Genomic DNA, 15,926 nt, shown 5'->3' with positions numbered 1-15,926 from the left:
GGACTAGGGGCCTGATTTAAAGCAAATGAAACCTCACCAAGTAATTACACGACAAACAAAACCTAATTCTGTTATATCATAAAATCAGTAAGAAGGAATATCTTTAGATGAATGATACAATTAAACATTTAATTTTACTTTCTTTATGCAACTACAATATACAGTCAATATACCTATTTAAGTACAGAGTCAGACCATTAAGGTCTGATTCTGCAAAAACACCATCAGCAACAGGCAACTTACACTTGGTTTTAATCTAAGTAAGGTTATTAATCTGACTATAAGCATTATAACGTGCTCATTTCTAGCACTGCTGCAGCTTTAGCGTCCATGGCTGTCCATCAGTGCTCCCTCAGTTGAGAGAGTAAGCATGTGTTTCTAATCCCAAAAATGAAACATTCAAATCCCCAGAGTAGTTACCTTCTGGAGTTATGCTGTCCGTCCTAGGTTTTGCAAAGCCTTAGTTACAAATCTTTGTTAGACACTGAATATAAAAAATAATACATGGTTTTATTTCATGCTTAAATACTGCTAGACTTCTTTTCATTCCCAACACAGTTGCTTTTTGTACTATCACAAAATACAAGGCCTGAGTTCCTGCCAAGCAATTACATAGTCCTGCTGTTATTTTTAATTCTAAAATGTAAATAAAGGTATTGTGCAGGCCTAGATGATGTTAGATACAGCTACCAAAATGGAAGCGGGAAATAAGAAAGGGAGATGAGTCCTATCAAAACCACAACACAATAATACCAAAGAGCTCGATGTATGAATAAATGTTCAATCTTCAGCAGTAAAATAATATGGGGTTTTTAAATTTTAAAATTAAACACCTGAAGGATCCTGGATAAAGTATTCTGACAAGAATTAGCTGCACATTAATGAGACCTAGAGATGGATTGCTACCTGCATATTAAGGCCTCCCAAGAACCTTTTGCTTTTACTGTTTATCCAAAACACTTCACTGCAATCTCTTTTCCAAGGGAGCGCATCTAAATAACCGTAAGCTCCTTGCATATTTTTAATACATACTCACATAATGGGGCATCTAGTGCGGCACTTACACAGGCAGATACAACTGAAGTCAATAGAAAGCAATATTAAATTCAGATGAACAAGATACATAAATATATATGAACTGGAACAGTGTCACAGGAATACCGTTTATTTGCTTTTCCATGCTCTCTGGGTCATTCCTATTTATATTTATAAATAGCATGGGGTGTTATTTGTAGTGATACCACACTGTTCACTGAGGTACCCACAGTGCTCTGTGGACATTATCTCAAGTCACTTTGTGAGGCAGAGGCTAAAGTAGGAGGTAGTAAAAGGCAAACTCCTATAGCTCAACAAAGATGAAGAGAGGTGAGAATGTATTGCCTTTTGAAGCTAAAAGAAGAGCAGAGGTGGTTTTTTGCCATTAGGAAAAGAAGAAAAAAGAAGTGGTTTTAAACTTCTTTTCCCCCGGTTTTCATGCTTTCTTTGTCTCACAGATGGAAAAAGTGGAGCAGAAAATTGCTGCATCCAAAGCCACACACTGGCAGTAATTGAACTAGCGGACAGCAACAGCACTGGTTTAAATGGAAAATGTGCAATGCATTCATACTATTGAGGCTATTCTAACTGCTGTTCTTTTCTCTTGTCCACATATAAAATTTACTTTTCAGCTGTAGTTGCACAGCACTTCTGGTAGCAGAATCTTGTAGGAACCCCCAAATTTTTAGTTTATTTCAAGGAACTTCAAGAAAAGAAGAAGGAATATGAGATACCAAGCTCACTAAATTCTTAAGGGAGTCACAAATTTTGGGTGCTGTTCTCCTAAAAAAGAGATTGAGAAGCAGCTCTTACTTGTGTTCTCATCCAACAGTTGTGACCCTGATTTATAAAGTAGCTGTGGATCTCACAGAGTTCAGCCTCACTGTGTTGTGCAATACACCAAACACAGTGATAGTAATTGTTTTGCTCAATGTACAGCCTTAAGTAATGGCACACTGGAAAAAAACTGAATACCCATTTATTAGATGAGAACTGAGGTGCAAAGAAGTTAAGAAATTAAGCCAGTCACAGACAGGTTTGATGACAGACTGCAGATAATGCCTGTGGATTTCTGGAGACCTCCATAGCATACTGCCACTTGAGAAGAGAAACAGAGTGTGTTTGAAGGAGGCAACGTAGTGATGTACATACTATGAGGGACTAAAAGCAGAAAATGATGGAAGCTTAAAGAATTCATACCTCCTTCTTCAAAGAAGCTGTTTTTACACCAGAGGTTCACTGGATTATATTTTTAATCCTGTGAGAGACTGATCTGAAATCAGACTCCACTGTCCATTGTCTCAAAGATTGGTCTGAGAAACTGAGATGAGACTCCACCATCCACTGCCTGAGGCATGAGTGGGAAAGAGCTGAGCTAACACCCTTACATTGTCTCAAGAACTGGTGTGAGGAATTGAAACTGGACTCCACTGACCATTGTCTCAGAGATGGGTGGGAGGAGCTGAGATAAGACTTCCATCCATTGCCAGGGAGAAAGGTGGGAGGAGTTGAGATAAGACTCTTCCATCCATTGCCTGGGAGAAGGGAGTGAGGAGCTGAATTGGGAATCCACCATCCATTGCCTGAGGGATGAATGAGAAAGCTGACAAGACTCTTCCATCCATTACCTCGAGGATTGCTGTGAGGAATTGCTGTCCATTATCCCAAGAATTGCTGCACATACCTGTGTGTGTGCAGACACCTGCAGTTGGCTGCAAGACCAGAAAAACTGGCCCACCAGAACAGGAATATAAAAAGGGGAGTAAAACATTGCCAAAATGGATACTTCAAGGGAACTCCACAAGGAAACCCACTGCCAATGGACTCTTGGGGGATACTGTGCTCCGATACTATGAGACTATGAACCCTGAAGAACTCCTACTGCCAATGACGATGACAACGGATCCCTGGGACACTGCCGGATACCTGGTGGTGACTACCTCTCTCTCTCTCTCTGCAACCCAAATTCTTGCTTCATTTTCTACCTTTTTTCCAATCTGTCCTATCACTATCCCCTTTATTACAATAACATCCCTTTTTTACAACTGTCTTTTTGTAATTTGTAATAAACAGTCTGATTATGGCACTTGACCTCATTTGTGTCTTAATTTCACTCTTGGGATCACAAACTGAACCAGGGTCTGGGACTGTTTTTTTTTCTCCAGTCAGACCCTGACAAATCCAAACAGATGGCTCATACTGATGGAACTGAGTGTTCTCAGGGAGTAGTGGTTGCTTTGAGTCACAACGAAGAAAGAAACTTCTGTGCAGCTTTTGTGGTAAATGAGATTAGACATCACAGATGCGTTAAAGGACCTGGTGAAAACCACCAAAAAGGCTGGCTAATATCCAGCAGCCCATCAAGCAGGTGCCATGTCAACATGGGGAAGGAACTGTCTTTAGGAGCTTCTATGTACAAAATCTTGTTATGGGCAAAAAGAAACCCACCTTATGTGTAAAGTCACAAAAAATAAAAATAAAAGATCTGATTATTGCAGAAAAATAAAGAAAAGAAAAATAAAGTAATTGTATAGAAAGTCTCAGCAATACTACAGTTAAAGTTGTTACGCATGCACTATCTAGTACCTACCCTTTCTCCTGGTGTCTTGCCTATCCTTTCACCTCCCTACGGCTTGACTCTGATGGAGTGAACACAGTGGATCATCAGCATCCAGAGTCCTGTGCCTGCAAGAGTATGATGTTAATGTTCATAATTTCCTCTTCTTTTTTTCCTCTCTTGGAAACAGCTTTCACTTGGGGCTATTTTTAAATGTTTCCTAATGAAGTTATACACCTTCCTTTTTCACTAGTCTGCAACTATGTATTTTATTTATCTTAAATACTTACTTTTCTCTTTTAATCCCTAAGGCTAGCTTTGTCCTGCTGCAGGTCTGTATTTCTTTAACTGACTATTGGAAAGTTGTTTATAGCCCCAGGGTCTCCACTACCAGCCTGTGCCACATCTCTTACTGTCCTATGCCTATACTCCACACTGCACCTGGTGTCTTCACTGCTCAAGGTTGCTGCTGTTGTAACAAGCCTTCATTTCTGTACGCTGTAATGTTGTTAGTAATAAATATATCATCCTACACAGAATAACTACTTATTAATATCTGTATAAAACCTGTGGTTACACAATACAAAGCAAAAGTAAACTAAATTAGCTATAGACTCGTGTCATTAGAAAAAATTGATGTTACAGCTAGATCAAGTAAAACCACTTGTGCAAAGCCACAAGATCAGAGAAAGTTCAGGCAAAGCACATGTGATAAGCCTCCATCCTCACGTCTTGTAAACCTCAGGACAAAGACTGTGAACTGTTACTAGCAATGGCAATACAGCTGCACCGTTGTTACCGGTATTACTGGGCTACCTACCTTCCAATTATGGATTAGTATTTGTATGTTGCACATTGTACGTAGAAACAGAGATAAATATTTCCACAAAGGGCATGGGAAGGAAGCGGAAGTAATGCTGACGAGAAAACAAGCTATTGCACCTGAACTCACTAGTTTTATGAGCACAGTCCATAGTCCACACGCACTCAGCATAGACACACTGGGCGTATACACCGCAAACAAGGTCACAAAATCCCCAATACAACAATTATGTGTGAGAGTGGAATTGGGGCCACACTAGAATAGCGTAATGATGACTCCTGATTTTATAGCTTACTTCAACAAAATGGGGAATAATAAGCATCTTCCAATAGATATTCTCTAAGTATAGCACAGGATACTTATTTGAGCTTTTGTCTCGTCACAGAATAGCAGCTATTTAAAGCACTGTCAGGTCATCTGCTTAAAGCACATATTCATGCCAGAAAGCAATGAGCATTTGGCTTTGAAAATATAACTTTAATCAATTTTTTTCATCAGTATGGTCCATCATGTTATTCAGAAATAGCTTCTTTCAGTAAATGGGTTGTGAATCAATAGTAGATACAAATAAAGTGGTACAAAGGGCACATCATTTAACAAGCTGCCAATCATTGGAGCAGAAGATGACAGATATCAGTATTCCAAGATGGATACACAAATAATTCAAAAACAGGAAGACATACACAAAGATGTCACATTTTTACAGAAACTCCAGAGTTCTGTCTTGTGTCAAGAACCACTGAATTATACATAAGTTTGTATGCGTTTTAAATGAGAGATCAGAACAAGATGGAGTTTGAGCTGAAGTCTGTTTTTCACTAACCATTTTCAAGCTCATCCCTCTTGCAGAGTTCTTGAAATACAGAGACTAAATTGCCAGGCTGCCAAAGATCTTTCTGGAGCCAGGGAAAAAAACCCAAACAGAACCCAAAAACCCTCAGACTTTGTATTATACCTCAAAGGATCAATTCTTGAGATATACTGACTACACACGATTCCTGTAAGGTGAAAAGTGGTGTTATTCAGCACTTTTTAAGATTTAGCCTCCAACAGAAAGAGGAATAAAAAGAGTTTTTTCAAGCACAGGGATCCTACTGATTTGTATTAGTTATTCACATCAGGACAATCTTATTTAGATGTTGCTAGTAAGAGCTTAGAACATGACTCATATTGTGTCTATCACAACTGTTAATTATTAATTAATATGTCATTTGGGACATAGCTAATATTTTCAGGCCATTTGTGTGAACAGTTGTTTTCAACTGTGAGAGTGCTAGCTGCTAGGAATTCAGTATCCTTAGGTGTTTCATAATTATTAAACATGCATTATGTTAATCTGAAAAATCTTACTTCTCTCATCAAAACTACAAGCTCTGCAACTGCTAAAAAGTGTGATTCTCATGGCATAGCTTCAGCCTGCAGATTACACATCCAGTCATGGTTTAAAAAAACCCAAACAACAAAGATAAGGACAGAATAATTCTAACTACTGACCTGCAGTTAAGATTTCACAAGCTGTCATGCTCACTAACCGTGAGGTTTTACATATTTTCCAAAGTATTTATTATTTAATTGGGAATTCTGCATAATTACTGCAAAGCATAGAATTGTCTCATTTCGCTTTGAACCCTTCTAAGTTACTGACCTCACAAAACATTGTGCTGCAGTAAAAGAGAAACTTGACTCATAGGATGAATGCACTACAATTAGTTTTGAATTTGCCATGTTTTAATGTAGCTGTTCTGTTGTTACTGCCTCACAAGACAGAATTTCCCATTATATCTTCTTAACACCATCTGTTAGTGATGGTTATGACAGTACTGCATAGTGGGTCAGCTGGGAATGGCGCCCCAAATGTGCTAACACTGTATATAAAAGAAATATAAGCTACTCTCTGCCTGGCAGATTCAACAGACAAAAAGCTGGAAGGAAGGAATAGGGGCAGAGGGAATAACAAGGCGGCAGCATATATCGTGCCATTTTTATTTTTGTTTTCACGTGAGTATTTCAGTCCTTTCCCTGAAGTCTCTGTTATGAAAGAACTGAGTAGACAAGATGACCACGGTAACAAAGACACAGACCAAACTATAGCAAGCAGCCTATGAAAATACATCAGAGGAGATTTCGGAGTGCAGACTTCAAGAAAGCAATTCAGTGGTACTGCCTTAACTTCAGTTTCTAGAGGCACCTCGCTTTTTCTTCTTTGTATGGCCCATGTTCAGTGCTTAAATGTCCCACTCCTAAACACTCTGGATGAGGGGAATGGACTTTCTTATTTAATACCTACTCTCAGGCTAAAAATTCAATGAATTTTTGCTTTCAATATAGTTGCTAGCTAGGAAGTGTTGGTATTTCATAGATAGGAAACAGAAAGGCAAAAATTGTCTGACTAAGGAAATCTGGGAACAGGTAAGTATATCTACAGCATCTGAGAACAGGTAAGTACATCTACAGCATTCTTTTATTTTTTTAATCTATACACTGCGCATCCTCAAGTGTACTTTACAATAGCTAATACATGTAAAACTTTTGCCATTATTTTTGTAGTAAGAAATGTATGCATTACCCTATTTTCGTTAATAAAGCCTTCCAAACTATCCAGCTTCACTGGATCAATATTACCAATTATTTTGACCACACTTCAGATGAATCTGGGCATAAAACAACTCATTGTCACAAAGCAGTCTTAAGCATCTATTTAATGAGATTGGCAACACCAGTACCAGATGAGTGAAAGTCTTTCTTACACTGTATCATCTCCTAAATCATTTAAGTACATTAACGCTTAGAAATTACAGATATTAAAAAAAAAAAGAAGAAGACAACATTTGCCAGCCAGTACTGTATCTAGGACATCATTTATTTCTTTCAAAATTCAATCAGATGAGTGTAAGGTCCATTTGTATCCAGTTTTAACACCTGCCTGTTTCCATACGTGCCATGCTTGACCCGAACCCCTGCCTCTGCACATCTGGTGCTGGCAGACAGTTCTTTTTCACACAAAGTCACAAACTGAGAATAAAGTTCCAAACCTTTTTCTTTTTCAATGTTTGCATGGTACTGCATCTTCTTTCCCTTCAGTTTACCACCTAGAGTAGCTTGTGGTATGATTAGCACATCGCCTGGTAAATCAAGAACAGAAACATACTCGCCACTTTCATTTTCACTTAATTTAACACTCAACAGCATATGAACTGCAAAAAAAAATAAAGTAAGAGTTAGTGTAACTGAACCAAATTAAAGAGCACCTAATAAAACATCATAAACAAGATATAACAAATATTGTGATGTGTGACAAATTATTAGAGTTAACAGGAACTGCTTATTAATGAAATGAAACGAAACACTATCAATCAGCTAAGACGTCTGAGTATTGTGAAGAATGTCAAGGATATTTATATTAATATAATATGACTAAAGACTTGTATTTTGGTTGTCTGAAATCCTGAAGTTGATTCTAGCTGGACACCCCCAGAGGAACCCAGGATCCAATTAGTGACCTAATTTAACTACTGTATACTCTAATAGGCAACATTTGCACAACACTACACACTGCAGGAGATAACACCATCTTCAGTGCACTTTGGAGAAGTTTCTGCCCGCGGGTCTTTTCATTCTGCTTGCAAGAGTTCGAAGCAGGACCCATCACTGATCTGGGCTGAAGCCACAGCTCTGCAGTTTGGTCTCAAGTGGAGTGAGTGTCTTTCAGAACTCCACTGTGAGATGAATGGGTGCCAGCTTGTCTTTTGAGAGAGCAAATGGGCAGGAAGCTCAAAGATGCAATTTGGTCCATAAGCCAGAATATATAAACTTGCAAACAAAATTGATGCATTTACTAACATTATATTTCCCAATGTATATACGTTTGCATAAGAAATCAAATCATTCCCCAAAAACTTCCTCCAACTCTGTAAAAGCTAGGAGGATACTAGTCATGCCTCCAAACCCATAAAAGTTTAATGTTGTTGGAACCAAGAAGAGCTGAGTTGTGATTCAGGAAGTAAACCCAGTCATTTAAACAGTTTCCAAATATATTTAGGAAAAAATATTTTATAAGACAAGACACTTAAGGAGGATACTTGTAGATGAATATCCTAATAGGAAACAACTTTTTCTGACCTGTTTCAGCAGCCAGACAGCTGAAAAGGTCATTATTCTCAAGTAAAGTAACACTCTCATGAAACCCTCACAAGCACAAAAGCAATTTTCATATCACAGTTTTAAATACACACAGTGATTTCAACTTAGTTTAGCATCACAGAAAGATTCTGCCCTCTAAGGCCAAGACCCCCAGCAGCTGCTCTAAGCATTTTTAATAGCACCTGTGCTGTTGCACAGGCTGTGTGCACTGCCAGGTCTTTCTGCTGGTCCCAGTCAGTAGCCCCAAATAGACTACTGTTACTTGACCTTTTGAAAAACCACTAATATCAGACAGTCACGGAAAAGGGGCACTTTTATCTGGAAATAAAAGTGGCATCATGGAATTTCCCAGGTGGTGCAGTACTACTGATGGAGCAAAGGAGGGTGAGGAATTAAATAAACGTACAGAAGAAAACAAAAGCAAGCAACCAACCAAAACTGCAAGCTGAAACAACAGTGGGTGAAGACAGAAATCGCTCCCATTTGATCTAATCCACAGCATCTTCTCTGCTTTGAGGTAAATGTTAAAGTGCATGTGGAGAAGAGGGAAAGAACTGCAGATATTGCTGTTATCACTTCTGAACCAGAAAACTGCACTTAAAATGCTAACTGTATATAGTATTACTGGAAGGAGACAGGAAGAACACTGTTTAGTTATCCACCCAACTCCCTCTACTGGCTATAATTTTAAATATCCTGCACCTACAGTGGGATCAGTGTTAAAATACTTCTCAAATCAAGCCACAAATTATTTAAAAACAGTTTTCTCTAAACTGAGATTTGTCCTGGGCTGAACCTGCTGCCTGATACATGTAATATGTCAAACAGCAGGTGACACACTTTGTTTGCTAGAATGTTATCATCATGGGAATTGACTTTCTAAATGAAAGGTAGATCATGAGCAGATGGACAGAGTGAGAAGTATGCACAACTGTCAAAAGAAACAAGATCAAGCTGTTCTTTTAGCCAGGTGATTGATTTGAAATGATGCTGTCTGATGGCTTTTTGACTTCTTGTCCAAATGGTTGCTGCCTTCTCTGCCTCTACTGCTCTTCTTTTTCAACAATACAAGAATTGATAAGGATTATATCATACCAATTTTTGGAACAAGATCTTCATCAGCACCTTTGAAGAAGCATATGTAGATAACAAGCCCCCTCTGGATCTATGAAAGATTATAGAAAACTATGTCAATGTTTCTCATTGTCCAACATGCACACTTATCATTAAAACTAGTATCAAAAAATAGCAAAACTGCATAAGAAAAGCTTCTGAGAGCAGTTTTAGTTATCTAGTATAACTTCAGACATTTACGCATGATACTGTGTAAGTTTATGAGATATATGGTGATTATCTGCACAATGCTTCTACATACAATTAAGCCAATTTATTAGCTCCATGTAAAGTCAAATTTAATTGGAATATACAATGGACAGTACTAACATAGACAAGGTGACAAGATGAATTACAGTACTTAAATCCAGCAAAGGAAATAATGTAAGCTATTTTCTATCAAATATAAAATATTTTTCAGTGTGAATTACAAGTTTATTTCCTATCATGAAACATGACAACCACCACAGGACTCAGCAGTGAACTGAACTGTATTTTGATGTCAAAAGTAATCTAGTACAGGATAATTCTGAAAAAAACATTGAGTCTGTTAATTAAAGATTGCAGCATGATGACCAACTTAAATCTGATGACCAACAACTGAAGTTGTTCAGAATATTATTTAATGGTGGGTAAAATATTTTTGGTGAAATGGGACCTTTCCCCTGATTTGTATAAAGTATATGCTACTTCTTTAGCAGTCAGAAGAACTACTTGTAAGAAATACTGATTTGAGGGAAGAATTAGGTCTGTACTGAGGAAAAAGCACAAGGAAATTCTTGTATAGCTTTCTTGGTTAGTTCACAAGGACTGTGTGCAACAACCTCCGCTTTATTAAGACAAACTGACAGGATCTGCAGCCAACAGCAATTATGTCTCATGCACAGGTATACCTGAATGGTTTAACTTCTTCAGGACAAAAAAAGAAAGGCATACAATATCCACAGGCATACAGTATCTAAAACCTCAGCACTGCTTTGTCAAGAATGAGTGTCTTTATATTTTTGTTAGAAGAAAGATAAATGTCAGGTTATGAAATGTCACCTAAGAGATGCTAAGTAGGTTGGGGCAGGAAGGAGTCACTAATATACATTATCAAAGCAAAAGGGTAAGAAATGTGGATAGTTTCTAAAAATACCTTTATTATTTTTCTCCTCTTTTATTTTTCTTTTCCCCTTTTCTTTAAAAGATAAAGGTTTTAGGTGAAAAAAAGCTCAGCTATACACATGAGATTTTATCCCTTTGTTATTGCAGAGATTAAACAAAATGCTCAAGGCAATGACTGAGAAGAGTTATGTCCCCTCGACTATTTTTCTGGTAACTAACTTCTGGAAAAGAGGCTGCTCTTTGTAGCCAAAACGTCACATGCTGAGAATTTTCAAAAGCTTTAAATGGCTCCTTTCAAAATTCATTTTGACCTCTGCACAATATAATATATGTTCCCAAATGACTGCCATATTTCATAAACACTGTAAGAAATTTGATGGCCTGAACCTCAAATGACATTTCAAACCATCTGTTTGAATAAAGGAGAGAAATGCAGGCTGCCAAATATGAAATAGCCTACATGCTTAGCTAAATAGTCATTCAACAAAGACCAGCATCAAGGTATTCATAGAGAATAACAAGGTACATATACGTACTAATAAAAATATTTGTGATAAAATAGGCCAAGCACATTTACATTGTATGTACCTGACACTGAATTAGAAGTGACTCCATTTAATAGCACACATCACAGAGAATCATTCAACTTGAGAACTGTGACTGTGTTTTGCAGTCTCACATACAGAAGTAACAATACTCTGCAAGCAGTTCATTAAAAAAGAGAAAAAGGTAAAGAAAGTGACACCAGCAAGTCCTAAGACCAGACAGCTAAAGAGTAAGTAAAAACAGTCATAATTTTTCCAGCCTCCATTATAATTCGATGCCTATTTTTGATATACCTTTTATCACAAGATGAGACATAGTATTAAGGGGAATTAAAGGGACAGGAGGTCTGACGGAAAAAAAGTAATTCAGGGACAAGTTAAAGATGCTAGAGGATGTTTCTATTTGTATTGCATGCTTATGATTTTCTACAACACTTTTCAACCATATTATAGTTGAAAACTATTCAGCTATTTGTATGTTGAAACTTATAGCTTCAACTATAGCTGAAAACTGTCTGAACACGTGCGAATATGTCTCTACCTCTTCTTATGTCTTACTTTTTTTTTAGTTTATTTAATGAAATAGTAGATGTAAAATTGAATACAATTTCAAGAGCTAACCTAGTAATAATAATGCATGTTGGTCCTCTGATCTTGTATCTGTGTTTCGGGTGTCCTAAGACTAGTGCTTGTGGCCAATGTAAGGAATGGGAATGTAAAAACCTTTTGAACCAAAGCAAAAACATTGCCTTTGCTGGAGGTCCTCTGTAACCTGTCAAAAGTCTAGCTGACTGCTCTTCACAACTATATTTAACTAAGGAAAAATTAAGCAAAATAACACAAGTAAGAAAGTCATAAATTCAACATGCTGATGTGCAAAGAGCCACTGCAAGGAACTTACGTAGTGATGGGCAGGTGCTTGGCCAGGAAAACTCTGCTTTGTGTGGATTTACTGTTATCAGTAAAATGCCTACATAAATAAACCAGCAGAGCAAGTTACTTTGCAGTGCTAGCATTTATTATACAACTGTCCTAAGTAATCATCAGACCAGGAAACCTGCATCATGAAGGGATGAAGTACCCTGAAGCCATATAGCCAGCCTTAGCAATACTGCCACCAAACACTGCTTTTTACCTTTTACAGGAAAAACAAACAGCTAACTCCTTCCTCACCCTCATTACTAAATATATCCATCTGAATTTTGCAGTATTTCATTAGCAACCCCCAAATATATTCTGCAAAACTACCCCTTTTATCCCTTCACCCCAGGAAAATGTAATGCAACTGACAGCGGAAACTGAGTCACTTCGTAATCCTTCGGAAGCCAGTTTGTGAAACTAAATTATATATTCTTTGACTTTTCATGTTCAGGTCAGGTTTGCTACCCTGTGAGAAGATTTCTTCTTATTTCATACATCCAGCTACAGCAAAGAGAGATTACATCATCTACTGCAGGTCACAAAACAGGTCTGTGCCTGGTACCTTGCACTTCTTTTTGTTGTCTTAACCAGAAAACAAATCAAGGGAAAGAAGATAAGGGAAAAACAGTTTCCATTGCATAAAGCATAGGCACTTACACTTTTTAGCTGAATATTCATTTTACATTTATTTTCTCCCACAGTTGTGAAATACACCAAATCTCACCTTTTTTCTCTCCTGCCTTTAAAAGGAGAATTCCCTTTTTTATCCCCCTAAGTATTTTGCTGTGTACATAAACCTTTTATGGATGCTATCTAACCAACATTTCTCCATAAGCAAGGCACCCCATCCCCAGTAATCCTCAACAGGGCAGAAAAACTCGGTCATGAAAACACAATGAAGGCAGTGATTCATGTATAGACATAAAGTACTCTCAAACCTTTTCCCAGATAAAGAACACTGACTCTGAAGTTCTTAAAGTACCTACAGGGGTCTCTTACAACTCAGAACCTATTCAAAGCCACCTACAAAACGCATTATTTATAGGATACTAGAAATTTCTCAAGGTGAGGACCTACTTTTAAGTTGTTACAGATCATCAGGAAACACTGGTTTATGCAAATAATAGTTTATTAGGTCTGGTTTGGGTTTGTTTTTTTTTTTTTTTTGCATTCACATGCATATATAGGGAGCAACATTACAGAAAACCAGCAGCAATGATTTCTTCCAGTGACCTCTAAAGTAGTCATACTAAAGAAAATTGGAACTTTGCATAGGGTTTTTTTTCCTGCATGTTGAGTTCTTGTTAAAACAGATTTCTCTCGAAGGGCCCCAGGTGCCCAGGAAAGATTACCAAGTACCCCATGACAAATATTAGTATGGTTCACGTCTGCAAAGTATCTGCTGCTGAGACCACCCAAGTCTCTTGCAGATTCCTTTAGTGCCATCTATTACTTTCTCTGTGATTTTGGTTCAGCCATTTAAAACTTCACAGAACAGATATATACAGAATAACCTCCTTGCAACAGAATTACTCATCGTATCTCTAAACCATAACATAGGCCTCTTTTGAGACAGTTGAAAAGATAGCCAGCAAAATTACATTTCTGCTTTTATTTACTAGATCTACAATTATTTCTGAGATTAGCAAACTAGAAATAGGGTATTTCTCCTCTAGTTAATTTATGCTGCGCTGAGCAACTTTTGCTACAATTAACCTTACACCAAGAAGCTAATGATGCAATACACACAGATGTACTTCAGCCAAACATAGTATCTGTGAGATGACACGTATCTCCTCTGAGTAAAACGTTCTATCTTCCCAAGCAATGATGCAGAAACTAGGTCTCCTGGACCCACCTGCCTCTTCTGAGCAAGGGCAGAACTGTTTTAAGAACAATGTGAAAGTCAAACACTGGAAACACCAACTTTTTTTTTTTTTTTTAAACTCCCTTCAGATTTGTTGAATGAACTCATAAGCTCTTCAAACTCACTAGAATTTTTACTTTTTAAGTGTGAGTGACTATGTTTAGCCCCTTCTAGTTGTAGTAGACTTTAAAAAGGACAAAAAACAACACCAAAAAAAAAGCCAAGGGGTAAATATTTGGCATCTTCATAGATGAGTTATTCTAGTGCAGGTAACCCATAAACAGTGACACCTACAGCACAACAGTGCATCCCAAAGGGCAGCCTTCATACTTTGGTAAACAGCCCTGGTCTGTATGCACAGCGCATAGCCCAGGGAGTCTGCAGACCTACCTACCTCTCCCAACAGAAGACTATGGGAAGAGGGAAATTATGATGTTCTCCTCTAGCTGTGTGGAATCTATGTCCTAAATTTAACTTTTGGTTAATGGCCTAGAAAACAAAATAAATTACAACTACTGCTGCCACAGCCCTATTGCTGTACCTGGTGTTTCTTCTCCACGTGTACACTAACTCACAAAGTACATGGCTGCGCCCATCAGCCAAGTTTGCAGTGCATCTGTGAAAATGTGTCTATGAAAGGCCAGATAATGGCAACAAAGGCACAATGTTAGAGGGGAAGGTGCTGTTTTGTGGTGGGGCAGCTGTGCTCTTCTGGAGGACCCAAACTAGAACATAGGTGAAGAATAAGGAGTAGCAATGAGAAACCTCTGAGCACTGATCCCAGCCTCATGTGCTGCTTGTTGATTCACTGAAGGGACTGACTGTAAACTCTGACAATAACAAGGGGTTGCGGAGAGGGGTCTGTGGTGGAAACTAGGAAGGGAATAGAAGACGTGTCTGAAATGAAGCTTAGCCTGGAAAAGGAGGAGGGATTTTTCTTCAAATGCCTAAATATTTGTGAGTTGTTGGTTTGGGTTTTTTTTTCAATATTGAAATGACTAATTAAATTTATTAAACTGGCAGTGAATAATTGAATTCCCGAAGTCAAGACTGTCTTGGCAGTGCCAGTAACGGGTAAGTGATTTCCCTGACTTTACTCTGACCCACTTGAATTCCTCCTTTGGTTCCTCTCCCACCGTCCCGGTCAGGGTAGGGGAGCGGCCGGGTAGGCGCTCAGCTCCTGGCAGTAGCCAGCTGGCCACTGGGGCTGCTTTCAGCACAACTGTCTCGCTGAAGAACGAAGAGACAGGTTTTGAAGGCAGGCAAGGCCAGCAGCCCAGCCCAGCCCAGCCCGACCGAGATCTCCTGAAACTCCAGGCTTATCCACCGCTGTCACCGACGCGGTCGCGCTAAGGGGAGGCTGGAGCCTCGCTCCCGCCGTCGCCACCGAGTACCGTCCCCACGGCCTGCGCACTGCGGCCTCGGCGAGCGGCCCCTGCCTCCATCCATACGCTCGTCGTGCAGCCGACGGAGCGCCTTGCTGCTGCCCGCCTTGGCCCAGCGCAGCCCCGAGCCGCCGCCGTTTCCCCCGCTCCTCCGAGGGGTGAAGGGCCGAAGCGGACGTTACCTCCACCCATTCGGCCTCGGCGCCGTGTTCGGGCGGCTTCACCTGCAGCCTGGCGTACGTGCACTGCTGGAGCAAGGCCCGAGCCAGCGCCGGGGCCACGACCGCCATAACGATCCCGGCTCGGCCTGAGAAGGGCGGGGGCATGCGTGCGCGGTGCGCGGCCCCGTCGCTGCCGCCGGGATTCGCGTAACGCCTTTCCGGTACCCCAGGCCGCGCCGCTTTGAGCCGTGCTGTGAGGCTGGGAGCCGCGC

At 39.4% G+C, this 15,926-nt stretch overlaps 1 protein-coding gene across 1 annotated transcript; it reads right to left on the bottom strand.

Annotated features, from left to right (window-relative positions):
- Positions 1–7,259: 7,259 nt before the first annotated feature.
- DTD2 (D-aminoacyl-tRNA deacylase 2) lies at positions 7,260–15,888 on the bottom strand. The gene is made up of 3 exons (XM_061367609.1): positions 15,676–15,888; positions 9,651–9,720; positions 7,260–7,609 (listed from the first exon to the last, which is right to left on the bottom strand). Exons 1-3 carry the CDS (start codon positions 15,817–15,819, stop codon positions 7,284–7,286), a joined length of 540 nt encoding a protein of 179 aa, XP_061223593.1. The 5' UTR covers positions 15,820–15,888; the 3' UTR covers positions 7,260–7,283.
- Between the last annotated feature and the right edge of the window lie 38 nt (positions 15,889–15,926).

This window comes from Neopsephotus bourkii, unplaced genomic scaffold (genome assembly GCF_033783945.1).
Source record: "Neopsephotus bourkii isolate Nb327-2 ecotype Australia unplaced genomic scaffold, CSIRO-AGI_Nbou_v1 NB_1388, whole genome shotgun sequence".
Classification (NCBI taxonomy): domain Eukaryota; kingdom Metazoa; phylum Chordata; class Aves; order Psittaciformes; family Psittacidae; genus Neopsephotus; species Neopsephotus bourkii.
This window is presented reverse-complemented; position numbering and strand designations above follow the sequence as displayed.

Bases quoted from the DNA above. Each gene is read 5' to 3' on its own strand.
- DTD2 (XM_061367609.1), bottom strand. From the start codon at position 15,819: ATGCCCCCGCCCTTCTCAGGCCGAGCCGGGATCGTTATGGCGGTCGTG. The intron at 9,721-15,675 runs GTAACGTCCGCT...AATCTTTCATAG, and splicing joins CCGAGGCCGAATGGGTGGAG to ATCCAGAGGGGGCTTGTTAT. The intron at 7,610-9,650 runs GTATGATATAAT...TTTTTTTTGCAG, and splicing joins AGATCTTGTTCCAAAAATTG to TTCATATGCTGTTGAGTGTT.